This window comes from Oscarella lobularis, chromosome 3, assembly GCF_947507565.1.
Source record: "Oscarella lobularis chromosome 3, ooOscLobu1.1, whole genome shotgun sequence".
NCBI classification, from domain to species: Eukaryota; Metazoa; Porifera; class Homoscleromorpha; order Homosclerophorida; family Oscarellidae; genus Oscarella; species Oscarella lobularis.
Genome location: NC_089177.1, coordinates 2,782,535 through 2,802,962, shown reverse-complemented (window position 1 = coordinate 2,802,962; position 20,428 = coordinate 2,782,535). Strand labels below are relative to the sequence as shown.

General features: G+C 46.0%; 7 protein-coding genes across 10 annotated transcripts; 4 read left to right on the top strand and 3 right to left on the bottom strand.

The window, feature by feature from the left end:
- The first annotated feature begins 43 nt into the window (after nt 1-43).
- Nucleotides 44-3,123, top strand: LOC136184735 (uncharacterized). Its single transcript, XM_065971694.1, has 4 exons — nt 44-486; nt 542-934; nt 986-2,159; nt 2,212-3,123. Exons 1-4 carry the CDS (start codon nt 49-51, stop codon nt 2,994-2,996), a joined length of 2,790 nt encoding a protein of 929 aa, XP_065827766.1. The 5' UTR covers nt 44-48; the 3' UTR covers nt 2,997-3,123.
- A 200-nt stretch (nt 3,124-3,323) lies between these two features.
- On the top strand, nt 3,324-8,299 carry LOC136184734 (ubiquitin carboxyl-terminal hydrolase CYLD-like). 3 transcript variants are annotated; one of them, XM_065971693.1, is made up of 13 exons: nt 3,324-3,770; nt 3,819-4,211; nt 4,264-5,097; nt 5,147-5,351; nt 5,407-5,671; nt 5,718-5,809; nt 5,857-5,923; nt 5,982-6,111; nt 6,159-6,267; nt 6,317-6,628; nt 6,680-6,982; nt 7,042-7,244; nt 7,303-8,299. In XM_065971693.1, the coding sequence occupies exons 1-11, from the start codon at nt 3,333-3,335 to the stop codon at nt 6,880-6,882; spliced, it is 3,048 nt and encodes a 1,015-aa protein (XP_065827765.1). In that variant the 5' UTR covers nt 3,324-3,332; the 3' UTR covers nt 6,883-6,982; nt 7,042-7,244; nt 7,303-8,299. The 3 variants fall into 3 exon arrangements, with proteins under 3 accessions (XP_065827765.1, XP_065827764.1, XP_065827763.1); XM_065971692.1 differs by having other exon boundaries at nt 6,680-7,244; nt 7,303-7,823; nt 7,869-8,299; XM_065971691.1 differs by having other exon boundaries at nt 6,680-7,244.
- Nucleotides 7,056-10,545, bottom strand: LOC136184737 (ranBP-type and C3HC4-type zinc finger-containing protein 1-like). The gene is made up of 13 exons (XM_065971696.1): nt 10,280-10,545; nt 10,055-10,217; nt 9,894-9,998; nt 9,666-9,839; nt 9,454-9,604; nt 9,305-9,398; nt 8,624-9,253; nt 8,089-8,270; nt 7,918-8,029; nt 7,714-7,860; nt 7,523-7,657; nt 7,326-7,469; nt 7,056-7,234 (listed from the first exon to the last, which is right to left on the bottom strand). Exons 1-13 carry the CDS (start codon nt 10,469-10,471, stop codon nt 7,154-7,156), a joined length of 2,310 nt encoding a protein of 769 aa, XP_065827768.1. The 5' UTR covers nt 10,472-10,545; the 3' UTR covers nt 7,056-7,153.
- A 198-nt stretch (nt 10,546-10,743) lies between these two features.
- LOC136184745 (cytochrome c1, heme protein, mitochondrial-like) lies at nt 10,744-12,311 on the top strand. Of its 2 annotated transcripts, none has more exons than XM_065971706.1 (10): nt 10,744-10,864; nt 10,925-10,963; nt 11,015-11,163; nt 11,218-11,344; nt 11,396-11,452; nt 11,506-11,566; nt 11,619-11,671; nt 11,720-11,867; nt 11,921-12,021; nt 12,076-12,311. In XM_065971706.1, exons 1-10 carry the CDS (start codon nt 10,802-10,804, stop codon nt 12,175-12,177), a joined length of 900 nt encoding a protein of 299 aa, XP_065827778.1. In that variant the 5' UTR covers nt 10,744-10,801; the 3' UTR covers nt 12,178-12,311. The 2 variants fall into 2 exon arrangements, with proteins under 2 accessions (XP_065827778.1, XP_065827779.1); XM_065971707.1 differs by having other exon boundaries at nt 10,756-10,861.
- A 76-nt stretch (nt 12,312-12,387) lies between these two features.
- LOC136184744 (DENN domain-containing protein 11-like) lies at nt 12,388-14,109 on the bottom strand. The gene is made up of 8 exons (XM_065971705.1): nt 13,909-14,109; nt 13,598-13,862; nt 13,413-13,539; nt 13,220-13,358; nt 13,044-13,169; nt 12,840-12,990; nt 12,725-12,787; nt 12,388-12,672 (listed from the first exon to the last, which is right to left on the bottom strand). The coding sequence occupies exons 1-8, from the start codon at nt 14,102-14,104 to the stop codon at nt 12,468-12,470; spliced, it is 1,272 nt and encodes a 423-aa protein (XP_065827777.1). The 5' UTR covers nt 14,105-14,109; the 3' UTR covers nt 12,388-12,467.
- A 24-nt stretch (nt 14,110-14,133) lies between these two features.
- Nucleotides 14,134-17,974, top strand: LOC136184747 (DNA replication licensing factor mcm4-A-like). Its single transcript, XM_065971709.1, is given in 22 exon segments — nt 14,134-14,217; nt 14,268-14,520; nt 14,581-14,692; nt 14,767-14,890; nt 14,893-14,993; nt 15,044-15,223; nt 15,279-15,333; nt 15,389-15,460; nt 15,510-15,680; nt 15,729-15,813; nt 15,867-16,010; nt 16,064-16,155; nt 16,208-16,310; nt 16,373-16,433; nt 16,483-16,598; nt 16,656-16,749; nt 16,805-16,959; nt 17,016-17,133; nt 17,183-17,282; nt 17,335-17,476; nt 17,528-17,741; nt 17,804-17,974. Coding segments are annotated over 22 exon segments (2,646 nt in total). The 5' UTR covers nt 14,134-14,159; the 3' UTR covers nt 17,900-17,974.
- On the bottom strand, nt 17,956-20,110 carry LOC136184742 (arylsulfatase-like). Its single transcript, XM_065971702.1, has 10 exons — nt 19,758-20,110; nt 19,609-19,697; nt 19,366-19,562; nt 19,277-19,319; nt 19,173-19,226; nt 18,992-19,124; nt 18,746-18,942; nt 18,554-18,694; nt 18,429-18,503; nt 17,956-18,371 (listed from the first exon to the last, which is right to left on the bottom strand). The coding sequence occupies exons 1-10, from the start codon at nt 20,080-20,082 to the stop codon at nt 18,051-18,053; spliced, it is 1,575 nt and encodes a 524-aa protein (XP_065827774.1). The 5' UTR covers nt 20,083-20,110; the 3' UTR covers nt 17,956-18,050.
- Between the last annotated feature and the right edge of the window lie 318 nt (nt 20,111-20,428).

Sequence of the window (20,428 nt, the reverse complement as noted above, 5' to 3'; positions counted from 1 at the left end):
TGATTTATCTTATGGCAAAGTCACGTGCTCGCGAGTCAGACGTTCAAGATGGCGCAGACGGAAAAGTTTCTTCTTCTGGAGGACGTGGACGGCTGGAAGTTCGATTCGTCGCTCGTCGAAAGAAACAAAGCGACCGCGTTTGTAGCTTTTCTTAGAGGGGATCTTCTTATAAGAGATGATCAGTCGCAGCAACTTGCTTTTCGTTCTGTTGCATCTCCTGGCGACCTGGTCGCTTGTCCTACCGAAAGTCTAGCAAAACTCACGGATAAACAGTTTGCTCTTCTCCTGCCACTCCAGTCTTCCTCAGATCGCTTTAGAGCATACCACGGACACCACGGCAATCTTTTCGAAGCCGAAGCGTCGTTTACGGTCGACTCAAAAGTATTCGTTCAAATGAAAGACAATCGCGAGCTTCCCGGCGTCATCTGGTACGAAGGCACCGTTGAAACCTTGGGTCACGGAATATTCTTTGGCGTTGAATTATTGGTACGTTCCAACAAAGCGATTGTCTTTTCTTTTGTGCATCGCTTTTTATTTTTAGGTTGAGCCACCTCAGGGCAATGTGGACGGATCAATGCATGGCATTTCCTACTTCTCATGTCCACCTGATTGCGGGATCTTCGTCTCATTTGACAAACTACGCTTATCCTATGACGAGTCTGAGTTTGTTGCAAAAGTAATGGAAGCGTGCAGAGGATCGGCTGAACGGCTGCAGAAAGCGAATGAAAAACAAAAACAGCATCAAATGCAAATGAAGTCAAAAGCTCAAAAGAAGAAAGAAGAAAAAATACGAGCAACGGTTGGATCAAGAGTGCTGTTTTTCTCGGACAGTGGTCAGACGTTTGAAGGCATCATTCGCTGGACAGGCAACGCGTATTATCCAGTGCCAGGTCAATCTGGTCAAACTTTAAGGCCAATCGTTGGCATTGAAGCTGTAAGCAAATCTAAAGGATGAAATTGATGGCATTCTGAATTGTTTTTTTAGGATTCGCAGTCTGCTGCAGTTGTTGGCTTAGGAGGAATATCGGCTCAGAAGCATACACAGTTTAAAGCGCAGCATGGTGGACCTAAGGTCTATCTTCCTTTGGGAAGTGTCTTACCACTTCCAGATATCAGAGATGAAAAAGAAAAACTTAGAAGTCACTCAGCATTAGTCGCTGCAAAATTCAGTAGAAATGAGAGAGACGGGAAGAAAACAGCATGGCATCCTTTGGTTGAGAGGGGCCATATGCCAGGCGGACTTTCTTTGCCTGGTATAAACACAAAGGACCTAGTTGAAGAGCAGAAGCAGAAGCAGCTGCTAGCAGCTGCTTGCAAAAAGAAAGATAAGGACGGCCAACCAACTGGTGTTGACATCAGTAGGAGGCAGCACGAATACTTACAAGGAGAATTGAAAGCCATATTATTTAAAAAGGCGAAGAGTCAAGAGACTCGCTCAGTAAAAACCCATGCTGAACTTCAGGGTGAAAGTCTTTCTAATCAGAAGGATTTTATAGTAATAGCTGCTTGCAAAAAGAAAGAGAAGGACAGTCAAGCAGCTGGTATTGATAACAGTAGAGGACAGCACGACTCATACGTTCAAAGACAGCAGAAGGCCATATTTGAAAAGGCGAAGAGTCAAGAGACTCGCTCAGGAAAAAACAATTCTGAACTTCATGGTGAAAGTGTTCTCAATGAGAAAGATATAGTAGAATGTAAGAAGCGGCTACTTGCAGCAGCTGGTCGCAAAAAGAAAGAGAAAGATGAGCAGCGCGTAGACATCGATGAAGTTAAACGACTGAGAGAGCTGCTAAGTACTGTTCAGGCGGAGAAGTCACAGCTCAGCGCTTGTTTACAAACTGCAGAGAAGGAACGGGAAGAACTGCAAACGAAATTGGCTGATAGTGTAAAGAAAAGTGACGAAAGGCTTGATGAAGAGAGAGCAAAACTAGCTATTATGATGAAAAAGAACGACGAATTGAGAACGAACAATATTCAGTTACAAAAGCAAATTTTGAATGATGATCAGCAAAATGACTGGTTTAAGAAAAAGTTGTCTATGGTCAAAAGTGAGAACGAAGAATACAAGAAGCAGATTGATGAAATGGCCGAGTTGTCCCAAATTAACTTAGACAGCGTTTCAGTGTCAAAACGAAAACTAGGAGGAGGTTCATTCGGAGGTATATTGACTTGTCCTCTATCATCTACCTAAGTAATAATCATTTTCTCTAGATGTGCACCTGGGCATGTGGCAAAGATTGCCAGTTGCTGTCAAGCGATTTCACAAAATTCTTGAAAGTCCTCACAACAAAAAGCTTTTCATGCAGGAGCTGTCGGTGTCCACTCGCATACGGCATCCCAACATTGTGCACGTTTGCGGTACAACGGTCATTGAAGGAGATCCAATTCAAATTGTCATGGAGCTGCTGGAGGCATCTATGAGCGAAGTCTTTGATGCTGCTCACCGTCACGCAGCCGGCTATCTAACATGCAGAGAGCAGATAGATTTAGCCGAAGGCACGTGCTGTGGCATAGCTCACATGCACCAGCTGAAGCCAACGCCTTGTATTCACTGTGACATTCGACCGTCAAATGTCATGATTACGAGGGGAATGGCGGCAAAAGTGGGTGATCTCGGTGCAGCTCACTTTCTTGGAGCTTCAACATCAGCTGGTGGGCTGAGTGCTAATTACTTGGCTCCAGAGCGTTTAGATGGGCGGAATTTGCGATCAACGATCGAGTCTGATATTTACAGTCTAGGAGTGACTGTTGCTGAGATATTTTCTGGTCAAGGAGCGCTCATTGGGCAGAGGCATCGACAACTGAGTGCCATAGCTAATGCTGCTCTCGCGCACATTTGCTTTCAAGCAATTGCGGATGAGCCCAGCGATCGAATCGTGGCAAGTGATTTTCTGGCTCTAATTCAAGAGCAGAAATCGTCAGAGGAGTATTCGTCTTGTCCCCCTAGGAGAATGGTGTTAGGAAAATCAGAGCAAGACAAGGTAATGCTGTTGTAGGTGCACTGCTGTAGCCATAATCTTTTTTGCGCTTGATGGACATTTCTGTTTTTGCTTGTTTTTATTTTTGCTTATAGTTGTTTTATATATTATTGTTTTGCTAGCATCTTTTTTGAATGCAAGTGATGGCTACATTACCTCAATTATGATGGAATTTTTCGTCACAGGTTCTATTCCAAATAAGAGTTGAGTCAGTAAAAGGTTGATAAACAACCAGAAGATACGTGCAATGGTTCTGTGCACTCACAAGGAAAGGACAAAACCGCATACTGAAAAAAGTATCTGGGAAAGTCACGTGCTCGCGTTCAATGACGTAACTGTAAACGACTGTACAAGATGGCGCAGACGGAAAAGTTTCTTCTTATGGAGGACGTGGACGGCTGGAAGTTCGATCCGTCGCTCATCGAAAGAAACAAAGCGACCAAGATTGTGACTCTTCTTAGAGGGGACCTTCTTGTAAGAGATGATCAATCGCAGCAACTTGCTTTTCGTTCTGTTGCACCTCCTGGCGACCTGGTCGTTTGTCCTACCGAAAGTCTTGCAAGACTCACTGATAGACAGTTTGCTCTTCTCCTGCCACTCCAGTCTTCTTCAGATCGCTTTCGAGCATACCACGGACACCACGGCAATCTTTTCGAAGCCGAAGAGTCGTTTACGGTGAACTCGAAAGTATTTGTTAAAATGAAAGACAATCGCGAGCTTCCCGGCGTCATCTGGTACGAAGGAATCGTTGAATCGCTGGGAAAAGGAACAATATTTGGCGTCGAGTTATTGGTACGTTCGAAAAGAGTAAGTCGATGGTCTCGGAGCTTTTCTTTTTAGGCCGAGCCACCTCAAGGCAATGTAGACGGATCGATGCATAGCTATTCCTATTTCTCGTGTCCAGCTAACTGTGGAATCTTCGTTTCATTTGACAAACTACGCCTATGCCATGATGAGTCTGAGTTTGCTAAGAGAGCAATGGAAGCATGCAGAGGATCGGCTGAACGGCTGTGGAAAGCGACTGAAAAACAAAGGCGGCATCAAATGCAAACTAGGTCAAAAGCTCAAAAGCAGAAAGAAGAAAAAATACAAGCAACGGTTGGATCAAGAGTGCAGTTTTTCTCAGACAGTTGCCAGACGTTTGAAGGCACCATTCGCTGGATAGGCGACGCGTATTATTCAGTGCCAGGTCAATCTGGTCAAACTTTAAAGCGAATAGTTGGCATTGAAGCTGTAAGTGCAAGGTCTAAGGACAAAATTGATGCCATTTTGATTTGTTTTTTAGGATTCACAGTCTGCTGCAGTTGTTGGCTTAAGTTCAATGTCACTTCAGAGGCAGACACAGTTTGAAGTGCGGCATGGTGGACCCAAAGTCTATCTTCCTTTGGAAAGCGTCTTACCACTTCCAGGACATAAACAGCAAGATTTTAGAGGTGAAGAACTTGGAGGTTCTGGTTCAAGAGTGCAGCAGCTTGCTACAAAATTCAGTGAAAATGAGAGAGACGTTAAGAAAGCGACAAAGCGTCCTCCAATAACCGCCATTGAGAGTGGCCATGTGTCAGGTAGCAGTTCTTTGAATCTCCCTGCGGAACTTCGCCGCGGTATGCAAACAGAGGACCTAGTAGAAGAGCAGAAGAAGCTACTTGCAGCAGCTGCTCGCAATAAGAAAGAGAAAGGCGGTCAACCAGCTGGTTCAGCTAGTAGCGTTGACAACAGTAGGAGGCAGCACGAGGATTCCTTATACGTACAGAGGCAGCAGCAGGCCATATTAGAAAAGACTAAGAGTCAAGAGACTCACCCAGGAAAGAGTAATACGGAGAGTCTTCCCAACCAGAAGGGTGCCAATCATCGGGGGTTTGGGTCGATGAAGCGTCCTCAAGCAGCTCAGAATGACGGAGAGTATGAAGTGGTGCAGTGGCCACCTAAGCAAGCGTCGGCTACTGATTCTCATTCTATGCGTTATCATGATCATGATCAGGGGGGCATTCATCTTTCGTACACCAATGATCTTGACATTGATTCCGCCGTTCAAGTGCGACTAAACAAAGGTGAATTGGTCTATGGGACCATTCGCTGGATTGGAAAATTGGTTGGAGAGATATACGCAGGGATAGAATTAGTACGTTTCTTCTTTTCTGGTAATAATTTATGTCATAGTTTCTCTATAGGACGAACGTACTGTGGAAGGAACTGATGGTGAATACAACGGGAAAAGGTTTTTCAGTTGCAAGATGGGCTATGGATGGTTTACTCCTCTGCGGTGCTGTCATAAGGATTCGCGGTTTGACATGAGCCCCGACGACCGTCCTCATCAATCGTCACTATCTGCCACGATGAGGCTAAGTGAAGCTCAAAGAAAAGGTGCAGCAGGAGGTCAGTGTGATATTCTATTACGCGCTTTATTATCAGAAATTTTGATATGAAACAGGTTTTGGGAGTCTTTCTGCCAGTTTTATAGAGGGCGATCATATTGGTTATGCTCGCGCAGTGAGCGACGATTCGTTGGGGGATTTCAAAGGCATTCAAGGCCATCACAATTCCTGCTACTTGGACGCTACTCTCTTCAGCATGTTCTACACGACGTACGTATTTGATTCTATCTTCAACCGACTGGAGGTTCAGGGACAAGAGCAGGAGATATACGATAATCTTAAGCGTATTTTGAAAAACGGCATTGTCAATCCGCTTCGACAGTAAGTACCTATAACTGCATCTTTGATTGTATTACGTTTTTTATAGGCGCAAGTTTGTGCGCGCTGATTCAGTCATGAATTTGAGAAAAGAACTGGAGAAACTTGGCAGTGTCAAGGGGCTCACCCATCAGGAGAAAGGTTTGTTCGCCAACTGCTCTATTCATAACGAAAATGATGGTCATTAGATCCCGAGGAGTTCTTAAACACGTTGCTTCATCAGGTCTTCAAAGTGCCGTACTATTTGAAATTGAGGTAAGGATTTCGTCAAGCGCAAAAAGCGAAACTTGACTGCATGTCGTTTTTGTGTCAGATCTGGCATAAATGTTCAAAAAATGTACTATTTTCAATTGTTTGTTGAAAAAGACGGTAGGGTAGCTGTTCCGACAGTCCAACATCTCGTTGAACAGTCATTTCTGATGTCGGATTTGAAATTTGAAGAGGTTTGAGACGTTCAACTCTGTTTCGTATGTTTGAATGTGCTATTTAGGTTCCTGCGGTATTTCTCGTCCAAATGCCGCGCTTTGGAAAAGGGTTTAAAATGTTTCAGAAAATCTTTCCCAGTCCGAAGTTAAAAATCACCGATTTACTTCAAACCTGTAAAATAGTATTCCCCGGGTTTCTTTGGATGTTGACTTCTCTTTTTAGCTGACCGAAAATGTGTCATATGTGAAGAAGCCGCAGTGAAGGAATGCGTCGACTGTTCCAAGCAAATGCTGCCTGTTTCAATGAATCCATACGTCGTGTCTCTCTGTTCTCACTGTAGCAAGGTCGCTCACAAGCACTCCAACAGACAAAAGCACAAGCCGAGGAAAATTACAAAGAAGGGAAAAGAGGGATACGAAGACGAAGAGCTTGAGCTGTTTGCCGTGATGTGCATTGAAACCAGTCACTACGTCTCCTTTGTGAAATTCGAAGATGGGAATTGGTGCTTCTTTGACAGCATGGCAGACCGTGTCGGTTAGTCGTGGACATCACAGATCAATTGACGAATTTAATTACGTTGCGTAGGTGGCGAAGACGGTTACAACATTCCCCGAGTTGAGGCCTGTCCCGACCTGAAGAAATGGCTCGACAATCCCGAAAGGGTTTGGAACGAGGATGAAATTCCTAATCCGATGCGTCGCATGTTCTCCGACGCGTACATGTGTATGTATCTCTCTCCGAATCGCTCCATGTACGAAGGAGAAGACCAAGATCCCGGCGTCGATTAATATCGCTTATACTCTTTTAACGTTGTGTTACTATGTTAAGGTTGAATGTTGCACGCTGCCCCCAAATCCGGTCAATGTACGCAGGAGACGACGGCTAACCGTATTATCTTTGTTTTCATTTTTAGTATGCTAAATCAGACGAGACATTTTTGTATGTAGACCCGAAATGAATGTGACTTCGTAAAGGGAAAGAATTTTGTTTCACACAAGAAAGAGCTCAGCGCTGAGTGTATTAAAAGAGAACGACTTAGGTAAGCAGTAAAAGAAGTAATTAATGACAGTTGCGGCATTTCGGATGGCATCGCTGCTTTCCAACGCCGCACCGGCATCCGCCTGAAGTGTCACCTTTTCCCTACGAAACGGTGGGACATTATGCACATGCAGAGGAACCTCGTTTGCTAACGAACTTCTACTGTATAGTTCAAGGATTCGAGCAGTCTTACCTTTGGTCCCCACCGAGGGCCTTTCGTCGCCCAGCAGATCTCCGTTTTACACATAGAACATCGAATCCAGTCGCAGCCGTCCTTCTTCTGAACAATGACCTTGCATTTTGGACAGAGCATTGCATCTCCAGTCTCCACCATTTTCTACAGAAGACCAGTTCTCCACTGCGCGGCTAGAGCAATAATACTCTACAAACATCAAGCATATCTTGCGTTGCTTTAGCCGCTTCATCGTTGGCCGCCTTTCGTTTCAAGTCCTCCTGATACTCTTTGCAGTTCATTTCAGGATGATGGATGGCCTTACACAATAAGCAATTTCTCTTTTTGCAAACCTAAGAACAGAAACCAAATCGATTGAATACGTTCCTAAATTTCGTATCCTTCTTACAGGACAGTCAAAATCATTAACGTCGTCGTCGTAAACGCAACGGCCTGGGCAGTCAGGCGTCCGACAATAGAAACTATTGCCCATTTCGCCGAGAGCCAAGTCGATACCGCGTGAGTGTAATCGTTTCAACTCTTCCTCGCTGACGAGCTAGACAGACGGCAACTGAAGAGAACCCTAACACCAAAGAGCGCTGGGCATACTGACCCTGCGTATTTCTCTCTCAGTCAAAGGTTCGTCGCACTGATACTTATCATCAACGAAAGGACAACGAATATCAGGATCTTGGCAGTTGCGAACGTGCTCCGCAAGGCACTCCCTGAAAGAGTTAGCTGATCAGAACGATGCGTACAAGGATAGCACAGAGCGACATCTGACTTGCAAAATTGGTGGAGGCATTCTCTCAAGCGGACACCCTCGCCTGGTTCTACATCGCAAAAGCAGATGGGACACTCGAATGCTTCGTCATTCGGTACGAGATCCAGATCGGCCGCGTTCATGAGCCTTTTGAGATTTTCTTCTCGCTCTTTTACTTCTCTTTCTTTCGCCTCATTCTGAGCCTGCCAGAAAAACACCAAGCTCAACCGCACCGTTTATATATTCTGATACACGAGAAGATAACGTATAAGAGCAGAAAGAACTAAAACACCACGTCCATGAGGACATCTTAACTACGAAAGAACATTGAAAAAAAGTAAGAGAGAGAGAACTGCTTTAATTAAGTTTGCCAAGCCGAAAGAGAGCGACTCAATTAATCGTCGTCAGTTTCCCCGGGGGGGTCTTGATCCCTACGGGTAGAGAGGATCACCCACACAGGAAAGGACGGGATGCGTACGCGAGAAAGGAGAAAAGAACGGGGCGCTCGTCTCGTTAGAAATAGCACTCAACGGGAACTCTATTTCGTCTGTTTTACCTGGACAAGTAGAGTCTGCTGACGCTCTTCCTCTTCAATACGATACTTCTCGTCGTCGGTTGGAACGTAGCCTTGGGGAACCTCATAATCAGCCGGTCGACAGGAGCCGCACACTTCGCAGCCCGGACGAGTCGGCTTATTAATAAACGTGCAATCGGGGCACGGCCATCCAACGGACGCCTCCTCCGGTGCCGGCGCCGCCGCTACATTAACGTTCACATCCTCATCAGGAAGCAGTATACGTTTCTGCTGCAACGCCTCGCTGGCTAACTGACTGGCCAGCAGATTCTGTCCGACGGTTACAGGCTGGAGACGTGGTCTCGCGACGGGCGGCGAGGCGGTGACAGGTGCTCGCTGCTGTAGCCCATCCCGTACGGTTTGCACGCTGTCCTGCTGCTGAAATCGATTATGCCGCGAAAAGGATTGCGATTGGTGACGCAGCTGTCGCTGATCTTCTTCCTCTACTTGCTGTCTCGTCAGGTCAACTGACTTGGCTGAGAGTAAGTAGAGATTGATGATCGAGTCCGGTTCGACTCCTAGCTGATCAAGTCGCTCGTCGTCGTCTTTGAAGAGACGTTGCTTGTAGAACCAGCGTTGAACATTACGAGGAAAATTGTACATTTCGTAGACCTAAGAAGGAAGTGATTGTAAGTTGATGACCCTCTCTCACCGAATGCTCACCATTTTCTTTAAGGTTTTCACCGTGGAACTGAGGGCGATTTCTATGTAAAACGATCCACCGGACGTTTCTCTATCTTCGATCATGACTTTTAGTCTGAAAATGAATACGGTGCAATAGAAGATGATAGACGAACTTTCTTTCTTCTTACTTGCACTTGTTTTTTGCAGGTTCTGGTTTTCCTTCTAGCACTTCAATCTTGACATTCGCTCTACGCTCAGCTAATCTGGATGCTAACGTTTTTGCTCGATCGACAGCGCCCTCGGCAATGGCATCTTTTAGGCTTTCAATAACACTATCATCTGCGTGCAGAAAAGCAGTGAGTGAGACACAGCATTAAGAGAAATCCTTATACATATATACCAATAGATGATCTTGACTGTACAGGTACTCTTTGAAAAGGAGGGCCACCAGTACGAGAACCAGCAGCAGCAGTAGCAGCAGCAGCCGCAGCAACGCCACCAGCAGCACCACCACCACCGCTTGCCGCAGATTGAAATCCATGCCTTGGCTGTGGCCTTGGCATATTTGGCGACCCTGTTCCAACACAGTCAATTCGCAAGTAAAGACTTCACCCTCCCAACGACTCACTCGCTGGCCGCGCAGATGCAAACGGAGGAACGCGGGGCTGAGACGAACGAGACTTGACGGGAAGCTGCGGCGGAGGCAAATCGTCTTCGACAGGAACATCGGGAGCTGAAAAATCACCAACTTTTCATCTCTTCCCACCCCCTTCCCCTCATGATGCATACCAACTGCCTGCTCGATCTTGTATCTAAACAACTCGGCGCTGGATGGCTCGCTGAATTTGAGTCCGTATAATAGGTCTGCCGTGTTGCCGTCGGCAACTTGAATGAACGTCTCATCGATGCCCGTCACTTTCGTTCTGTCGCCGATTTCCAACTGCAAGATCGGCTGCAAGAAAGGCGCGTGAGGACTTTTCTTCGCGAAACAGGAAGTGCACGAGGACAACGTACTTCGATTGAAGAGACTGGACCTTCGGTTCGTCCGAGCAGTCGGTACGTTGTGTGGTTTTCCGTTCGGCGTCGAAAGAGCTGGAGTTTGCAGAGGCAACGTTCGCCCATAGCGTCCCATTTTTGCTTTGCGCCGTTGTATCGAAATATGTAGGCCTTTGCTGTGTGCTGGCACGTCTCTCCGGGTAGAGCCATCGGAGACCGTGGATGCAGCTCTGGAAGAATTGCTTTTTGCGAGTGCAGTTCGGGCACGGGGTTTACACGACTTTACGTCATCAAAGCGGACCCCGTATAGAAGGCACGTGAGGAGAAAAGCGTCGGTCTTGTCGGTCTTGTCACTCTTGTGAGTTGAAACTTTAATCCCAGTGCATCGGTAGCTCAAAAAAGTCTTTTTTTATTGAAACAAAGTCTACGTGGGTCCGGTCCGTCTACGAGCCGTCTACGTGTAAACGAGCGGGCATCCGGGATTTATAAGTATCTCCCTCCCTCATCAACGGCGCAAGCGCGTGTGTTGTTAGTCGAAAAATGTCGGCCCGTTTCTCAGTGTTTTTACGCCATTTTCGTCGTAACCCATTTACGCAACAAGTAGTAAGAACGAAATGAATCACGTGACGCAATTCTGTAATGAGGCCCCTTTCGCGGTAACAGGCTCACTATTCAACCGCCAGGCAATCAAAACAGAAAACCGTACATCGCATATAAACTCAAATACCCTTTTCTAATTGTGAGTGGTTTCAGTACGCGATTCTCGGGCTCGGCGCGGCGAGTGGCCTCGCTCTTCTCTACGGCGCTTCTACGCTCAAAGTGAATGCCGAAGAAGTCGAGCTTCACCCTCCCGTCTATCCGTGGAGCCACAAGGGTCCATTTAGCGCGCTCGATCACTCCAGGTAAAGGGGAAAAAACAGCGCGAGAAAGCGAAAAATGTTTCTTTGGGAGTTTAGTGTGCGTCGAGGCTTTCAAGTGTATCAACAAGTGTGCTCTGCGTGCCACAGTATAGAACAGATAGCATTTAGGAATTTGATTGGTGCATCTCACACGGAGGAAGAGGCCAAGGCACTTGCAGAAGAGGTACTCTTATTATTATTATTATGCCTTATTATCAGTATTGTTTGTCTCTAGTACATGATCAAAGATGGGCCTAATGACGAAGGAGAAATGTTTGAAAGGCCAGGAAAGGTGAAGACTTTTGAGTACATAATTTAATCAAATTATATTATTGGCTCTATTAGCTCTCAGACTATTTTCCTTCTCCTTATCCAAATGATGAAGCAGCCAGAGCAGCAAACAATGGCAAATCCTATTTCTAATGCAATTGAGTTCATAGTCTTATTATTTTCTCAAGGGGCGTTGCCACCTGATCTTAGCATGATTGTGAATGCCAGAGAGGGAGGAGAGGTTAGAATAGTGACGGCATAAATTTCTTTATAAATCTCGTGCACCAAGGATTACATCTTTTCAATATTGACGGGATATTTCGATCCTCCAGCCGGTGTCGAAGTGAGAGAAGGCCTTCATTACAACGCTTACTTTGCGGGAGGAGCAATAGGCATGCAGCAGGCTTTATATGAAGGCGCAGTAGAATACGATGACGGTAGACGTCCAACAAGAATGTTTTATATATAGTGTATTGACACTTTCTCTTAGGGACTCCTGCTATTGTTCCTCAAATGGCAAAGGACGTGTGCACGTTTTTGCGCTGGGCAGCGGAACCAGAAATCGACGATAGGAAGAGAATGGGAATGAAGGTAATCTATTATAATCAGTCGGCTATGATTAATCGTCATTTCTCGCGTTCCAAGGCATTGATGGTTCTTTCGGTGATTGCAGTGATATCCTACTACACAAAGAGGCACAGGTGGTCATCAATCGAAAGTCGCAAGATCATCTACAAGCCATCCTAGACATGCTGGTTGGCCATGTTAGACTACCTATTCTCTCTTCCCTATGTACGCATTCCCCCTGCCCCAGTCTTTATATATTCTGCGACGTCGTTTGTCTGTACAAAAGTGGCTATTTTGATCACACTTTGGCGTAAGACGACTCATATGCGAATGGGGGCCCCCCTAGGTTAAGACCACACAAACGCTTGACTCGTACAATCTAGACTCAGCCAGCATTTACGGTAGCTTTATTGGAGAGAACGTACAAAGCGTACACGCAGATAAAAATATAGCGAGAGTGCATGTATTGATTATTGAATGTTGGTAGGACAGCATCCGCCAAGACCTTCGTCGATGAGTTCCACATCAATGTCGTAGGTGTCAATCAGTTCTTTGACGAACATAAAGTCGGACTTTCCATCCAGACCAAGACCTTGTATGTCGCGTGACGTCACGCCGGAGCCTTCACTTTGACGCAGTTTGCCTAGAATGCTATCGTTCATCTGGCGAAAATGTCTAGAAAATATCCGTAGATTATCCACTGTCAACTAATTCGCTACTTTCTCACTGGATCAATAATCTATCTTGTGATAGATTCATGTCTCCGACAGACGCAACAGCCAAATTGTGCCTAATCAGAAGAATGTTTCATTCTAAATCTATACTGGCGCGTGGCATTTGACCTTTCGTTCTCCCACGATTTGTATCGGATGCAATCAGCTGACGTACAACGAATCTGCTTTTGCAAGCCAGTGCCACAAAAGCGAATCTCGTTATTGTCAATACAGATATCATACAGTCCCGTCTTTGTGGCAAATATACGCTCAGTTGTGCCTAAAATCTCAAGTGTAATTGAACAAGGAGAGATGGTTAGTACTTCTACGTACATGCAACGTATATGTCTTCGTTTTCGATAACTGGTATGTCAGCAACGTTAATGTAAAACAGTGGATTTCCGTTGCCTCGGCTGTGAGATGAATCTGTCTGCGTGGCAATGGCACAGGCAGAATAAACTGAGCGAAGAAATGGAATCAATAAGTATCCGAATTATATATTGCAGTACCTTTGTAGCAAGTGATTTCCATTGGAGGCGGAGCAATAAAAAGAATTCGCTTCTTCAGCAACGCACATTTCCACAATACGAAGATGTCACTTTTCAACGCGTGCCACAACTGGCTGAGAGAGCCAGCGTGATGAGTAATCTTTCATAGACATAAATACACTACGTGGGTACGAATATATAGGAAACAACGAACCGGCAAGTCAGGCAATGGCGAGTGCTTCAACGACTTCCTCTCCTCCTGCAAATCTAAATCAGTCGACTTGTGTTTCTCAAAGTAGGCGTCGAGCTCGGTATAGACTCCAGGAGAATGAAGCTCGTGACTAAAGAACCGATACACCGCGTAAGAATCGCACACATTCAATAAGCGTCTCCTCCTACTCGACAGCTTCGTGTAGAAATTCCATGTGATTGTGAAGACTCGCGTACGTGAGACTGAGCACGCCCACGGACTTCATTCGAGCTCCGCGTTCCTCTTCACTGGCAATTGCTATTTTGGAATAGCACGACAGCCCGTACCATCTTCCTTGCTTGAAAAAGACATAATCGGATTTGATGTTGTGAGCGCCGCTGGCCATGGCTTTGAATTCGATTCCATCGAAATCTATTGAAGGATGGTCCGTTTTCTTCCATTCGACAACATTTCCTTAGACGAGAAGTCAGTATTCAGATGAATTGCGCTTTTATCAGACCTGATTTCGTGTCGAAGGCTACGACGAACACGGCCACGATGTCTTCCTTGGCTTGAAGAGTCCCCGGCACATTTTCGAAAGGATCTTCTTTGTGAGCGACGTCGCTCGGCAATGCGGCTGCTTCGTCTGGCTCGGTCGCTTCGTCTGGCTCGGTCGCTTCGTCAAAATCGACGAGTAAAGCCTTATCCGCTGCCATCGGTACGGGCGTAGAAACAGACGTCGCTCCCGGATACGCTTTCCCGCCTTTTGTTATGTCGTCGCCCGCGTCTACGCCGAAAACGAGTCGCAAAAGGCCGCGATCGCGCCAAGGTTGATTGAAGTAGTCAATTCCGATTTATCCTTACTTGTTTCTCGTGCAGGAACCCCTCGAGGAGGTGGCGTCTCGCCTGCAGCCTCTGCAGCTCCTTCGCTCAGCTCGCCTCTACCCCTTGTGCAGTCGTCACCGGGAGGACACTCCGAAATCGATCACTCCTTCTTTTCGTCTCCGCCGCCGCGCCATGGCGGCGGAACGCCTCGAAGGGGGCCTCTCTCCCAAGTAGGAAGCGAAATCGATGCAAGCTCGCCGCTAAATTACGCTACGCCATCATCGAGAGGAACACCGAAACAAAAGGGGTAAGAATGGGCTTGCAGTTGTTGCCCCTACTGTTATTATAATTTAACTATTTATCTAAGCACTCCGCTTCGAAGTCGACCCGATATTCAACAGTCCCATCACCAAAGAACGGTCAATCTTGGATTAGGTGCAGGTGGCGGTGGCGGCGGGGGCGGGGGATCAGATCCAAGTGTAATACATTCCAAGAAACGACTATTTTTAATTTTTAATTTTTAATTATTTTCTCTATCAAAGGGTCCTCTGAGTTCGCCTGCCCCGGCATACCTCCGAGCGAAGGAACGAGCACCGGTGGCGCTGCTGCTGCTGCTAGCGATTATCTCGTTATTTGGGGCACGAGTGTGAACGTGAAGGAGACGAAGGACAAATTTCAGCGTTTTTGAGAGAATTTCGCGAGACTAAAAGCGAGGACGAAGCATCGTCCGACCTGCTAGGTGACGAAAGCGCTCCATATTACATGCAACGCTTGGACGAAGTAATAGATATAGTTATACTGCTCAATAGGGAAGAAAACGTTGCTTTTAGATTTATACATTGGAAGAACCGTTTCTTGTGATTGACTGCGCTCACTTGAAGCAATTTAGCGCAGACTTGTATGGAAAATTGATACGCTATCCGCAAGAAGTCATACCCACGTTTGACATGGCAACCAACGAGATTTTCTTTGATAAATATCCGGACGCTCAGCTGGAGCACCAAATTCAGGTACAGTATCTCGCACTCATTCCATGCCACGTCTTTTAATACCAATTTATATCAGGTGCGCACCTTCAACGTTGATAAGACGAGAAATATGAGAAATTTGAATCCAGATGGTAAAGAGCAAGAGAATTTTTACAAAAAATGCCTATTTGATAAATGTTTTTTAAGATATTGATCAGCTGATTACTATTTCTGGTATGGTGATCAGATCTTCAAACATCATTCCTGAAATGAGAGAAGGCGAGTCATCTATCTATGTGCTGTAGCTATAATGATGGATTATGTGCAGCGTTTTTCTGTTGCTCCGTTTGTCGCAATTGCGAGACAATAGAGATCGATCGCGGCCGCATTGCCGAACCGAATCTCTGTCGCAATTGCAACACGTATCACAGCTATCAGCTGATTCACAATCGATCGCAATTCACCGACAAGCAGATTATCAAACTCCAAGAATCCCCCGGTAAAACAATTTCCTAAATAGAATCTATCAAGTGGAGAACCGTCGTAGATGACATGCCACCCGGTCAAACGCCATACACAGTTGTCCTTTACGCTCACAACGATCTCGTTGACAGCGTTCAGCCAGGCGACAGGTGTGCTTGCATATAAATACGTCGTCTTCTGCAGCACTGGTATTTTTATATAGGGTGACTGTGAGCGGCATCTATCGTGCCGTTCCCCTACGAGTTCAGCCACGCGCTCGCAACGTCAAGTCCATTTACAAGACGTACATCGACGTGATTCACTTTCGCAAGACGGACACAAAACGATTGTATGAAGATGACGAAGGGTAGGAGGCGAGAAAACGTGTGGCCTGTATCGTGTTCAGCGTTTCCTCTCAAGATCTGAGGCCACTTTCACGCGAGAACGCGTCGAAGAGTTGAAGACGTTGTCTCGAATGCCTGACATTTATGAGAGACTGGCTAGAGCCTTGGGTAGGTTGAGTCCTCGTCGTTCTTCTCGAGGTTCCAAGTGCTCATTTTTCAGCTCCAAGCATATATGAAAACGAAGACATCAAGAAGGGAATTCTTTGTCAGTTGTTCGGAGGAACAGTGAAGGATTTTTCCAGCACGGGAAGAGGAAAGTTTAGGTGATACTAAGAAACAGTCAGATCCAAGTGGCCTCGTCGAAAAGCGCCGCCAAATCTTTTAGATCTGAAATCAATATCCTTTTGTGCGGAGACCCAGGCACAAGCAAATCGCAGCTGTTGCAGGCAATGAAGATGACGTCAAAAATTAATTTAAAAATAAGCCTCTCTATAGTATGTTCACAATTTGGTCCCTCGGGGTCAGTACACATCTGGAAAGGGTTCCTCGGCTGTTGGACTGACGGCTTACGTGACAAAAGACACGGAAACAAAGCAGCACGTTTTGCAAACGTTAGTACACTCAAGAAGCACTAGTACTAGTACTAGTTATTGTTGAATTCATGGTAGGGGAGCACTTGTTTTGAGTGACGGGGGAATATGTTGCATCGACGAATTTGACAAAATGTCGGACAGCACTAGAGCCAATCTTCACGAAGTCATGGTAAGAATACAATTAATATTTTATAATGATTTTTATTATTTTTGATTAATAAAAGGAGCAGCAAACTCTTTCGATAGCCAAAGCCGGCATCATTTGCTCGCTCAACGCTCGAACGTCAATTCTAGCCGCCGCCAATCCGCGCGAATCGCGTTGGAATGCCAAATTGACGACAATCGAAAATCTGCAACTTCCTCACACTCTTTTGTCAAGGCAGCTTTAATTAGTCATTTACGTGAACGACGTTTCTTTGAAATGATAATGCGTAGGTTCGATTTGATATTTCTGATGCTGGATCCACAAGATGAGCTTTTCGATCGTCGCCTGGCAACCCACTTGGTCTCTCTTTATCACAAAACGAAAGAGGAAGAAGAGCAAGCCAGTCTGGTAACAATTGATTGACATTTCGTTTTCACTTCGTATCAACTCTCTTCAGGACATGGCTACACTAAGGGATTACATAGCGTATGCAAGGGCGCGCGTTTTTCCGAAGTTAGGAGAAGAGGCTAGTCAAACTTTGATACAAGGATACGTTGGTGAGCGTTTAGAAGGGGTCCGCACGTACCTATAACCTGGTTCCGCGCGTAGATATGAGAAAAGTGGGCAGTGGGAGGGGGTCCGTATCAGCCTATCCGCGTCAACTTGAATCCCTCATCCGTCTTGCCGAAGCACACGCTAAAATGAGACTCAGTGACACCGTGGAACCGATTGATGTGGAGGAAGCGAAACGGTGGGACCCGAAAAGATGAAACGCGTGCATAGCCCGTTATTTCTTTCTCAGGCTTCACAGGGAAGCTCTGAAGCAGGCGGCTACCGATCCCAAGACAGGGACAATCGATATCAGTATCCTGACGACGGGATTGAGCAGCAGCGAGAGGAATCGACGCATTGAAGTGACGAAATTTTTGAAGAAGCTGCTAGATGAGAGGCAGGGAAAGACGCCGGCAATCAAGCAGCAGCAGCTCTTCGCTGAATTACGAGATCAATCAGAAAAGGTGAAATCAATTCGCAAAGCGATGGCAAATTTTAATTAGTTCTGTTTTTTCGCCTACGAAAGTCTATTACTCAAGCGCAGTTTGAAGATGCTTTGAGAAACCTTGAGGATGAGAATTTCCTCATCAGAACGGGAAATGTCATCCGGCTCATACATTGACCCAATCTTTTGTCGTTTTAGTGCAGTTTCGCCACACGCGAGGCAGCTGTGCGTCATAGAATGGCTAGTACATCACATTGAACACAGAAAGCAGCAAATAAAATCACAGGTAAAAAAAGACATGAACAAACTAATTGTCCGTCCAGAGAACTCAGGCATCGTATTGGCACTTTCCAGCGGGCAACAGTTTGACCATTTCTTTCACAACAGACGTCATAGTATCGGCCAGATTGTGCTGATCAAACGGATCTGCGACCGTATTGTATAAGAGAAGTGTGGTTGTCTTTTTCTTTCCCAGGTCTTCATTTCTTTTGTCGTCAGGGAGGCAGTAGTCGGGCTTCACGGCGGGATGATATGCGGGACAATCTCCGGCGTGAGAGCTGTCGCTCTTTGCCCACTTGCTTGCCGGCAACAACGTGTGTTTTGGCTGACCAGGACACGTCCCGTTGCAGCATATCAATTTGTAGATCGTCTACGGAAAAAGTTTGGTGAGTCGTTTATCTCAGACGATACCCTGTTGTCTTGTTACGTTTTTATCGACCCACTGGATAACGGCTCGCCACGATCCGTACCCGGACCACACGTACGGACGGTTGTGGTTGCTCTAAGAGGAACATGAAACGGCACATGCCATTTCCTTTGACCTATACTAACCTTTCCTTCCAACATTGTCCTCAGTGATTCTGTAGTCATTCCTGGCGCCTTGTCGACTCCAGCGTAGTCAAGAAACGTACCAGCCATGTCCATCGTCGTAACAGGAGTGTCAATTTGAACGCCACTCTGCACTCCTATTTTCTACACAGAACAATTGAAAACGAAGACTAAGCTATAGAAGCGTTCTCATACGTTTCCCATGCAAACGAGAGGAACTCGCATCGATCCACCCCACGGCTGCGTTTTGCCCCAATCGTCATGATCGCCAAGCATTTCGCCGTGATCCGATGACACGCAAACGAGCGTGTTATTTATCTCGCCGCTCTTCTCGAGAAAATCCAAGTACTTGCCAATCCACGAGTCAATATTTTCAATTTCGGCCGCATAGTCTAAAAAGATTTTTTTTCTGACTTTGTTTCTTTATAGACGATCTCTTACCTTCTCTGACAACCTTTTGCTGAGCGGGTGTCAGTGTTGTATGGTCTATGGCCAGCGGATAGGATCTCCCCAAGACAGAATCAAGCATGTCTTTGGTGATTGAGAAAGGCGGGTGCGGTCCAGCAATATTTACCTAAGATAAAGACTATACGTGAAGAATTATTTATCAACGTGTTTTTGCCTGTAGAAACCACGGCTTGCCTGCAGGTTTTCTCTGCAGGAGTTTCAACCCATTCTACAACGATTCCAGTCAAAATACGCATGACTATGTGAACTAAGCCATACAGCTGATATCCAATTGTCTTCGTAAGCGAAATCAGGCAAAGGACTGGAAAAGAAAATTTTTACACTTCTCTATGGACAAGTTGGCCTACCTGCTTTGATTGCATGCATAACCGCGCCACTGGCAGTCCGTCTTAGTCTCACTCTTGTGCACGTCCCACAGAGTTTCTCCAGGAGTCGAGTTTGACTTCAGCGATTGAAGAAATACTCCATACGGTTCATGGGGCTCTTTACTACTAATAACGTCGTTTTTACCACTGCTTCGAAGATAGTCAGAAAACCCCAATTCCTACACCAATATCACCAACCACTTTTATGTAGGAGTAGTAGTATACCTTTGCATGATAAGTTCCATTTATTCCTGGTCCGGATTTCTTAGTGAGGTCATCTTTTCCGCACACCATTACATGATAACCGGCTCGATCTAAACAAAGTTATACTTTTGGCAACATAGCTACTACAATGGCATGTTAAATATAATTACCTCTCAGAAGTGTGTAGAATGTTGTCTGATTGATGGGATAGTCGTTGTCGAAATTGGATGGAACTCCGGCGAGGTCATATTCTCTTCCCGCTGCAAGGCAGCTGCGCGACGGTGCGCACAGCGGCGATGCAACAACGGCTTGACGAAAGAGTGTTCCCTGCTTCGCAATTTGCTCGAAATTGGGCGTGCGAACGGGGATGGCAAAATAACTGCCTCCCCAGTCGAATCTCCATTGGTCGGGAAAAAGAAGTAGAATGTTTGGCTTTGTTTGGTCTCCTTCAGCCAACAAAATAGCCAGCGAAAGGCAGAAAATGAAGCGAATCATCTCTTCTCTCACGTGAGCTCTCCAATTCATAAACACAGTAGTCTAGACAACATTGCCCGTATTTCCTCACAACCTTCGGCTTATGGCGGCCTCCAGTGGCTTTATTCGCCTATTTCCCACTGCGACCGGCAGCCGTTATTCGGTAATTGCTCGCCAGAGACTCGCAGTTTGGAACGAAGAAGCTTGCAAACGTCCAAACCACCTACACCGGCATGTCCAAGTCGCCTGGCGATTCTAAAGCGATTCTGACGTGTGAAGAACCGATATGCAGATATAAAAATTCGAGCAGTTGCCACAGTGTAGTAGCAAAGCTCGGAAACAACGTCACTAAAAGGTGTACTGGCAT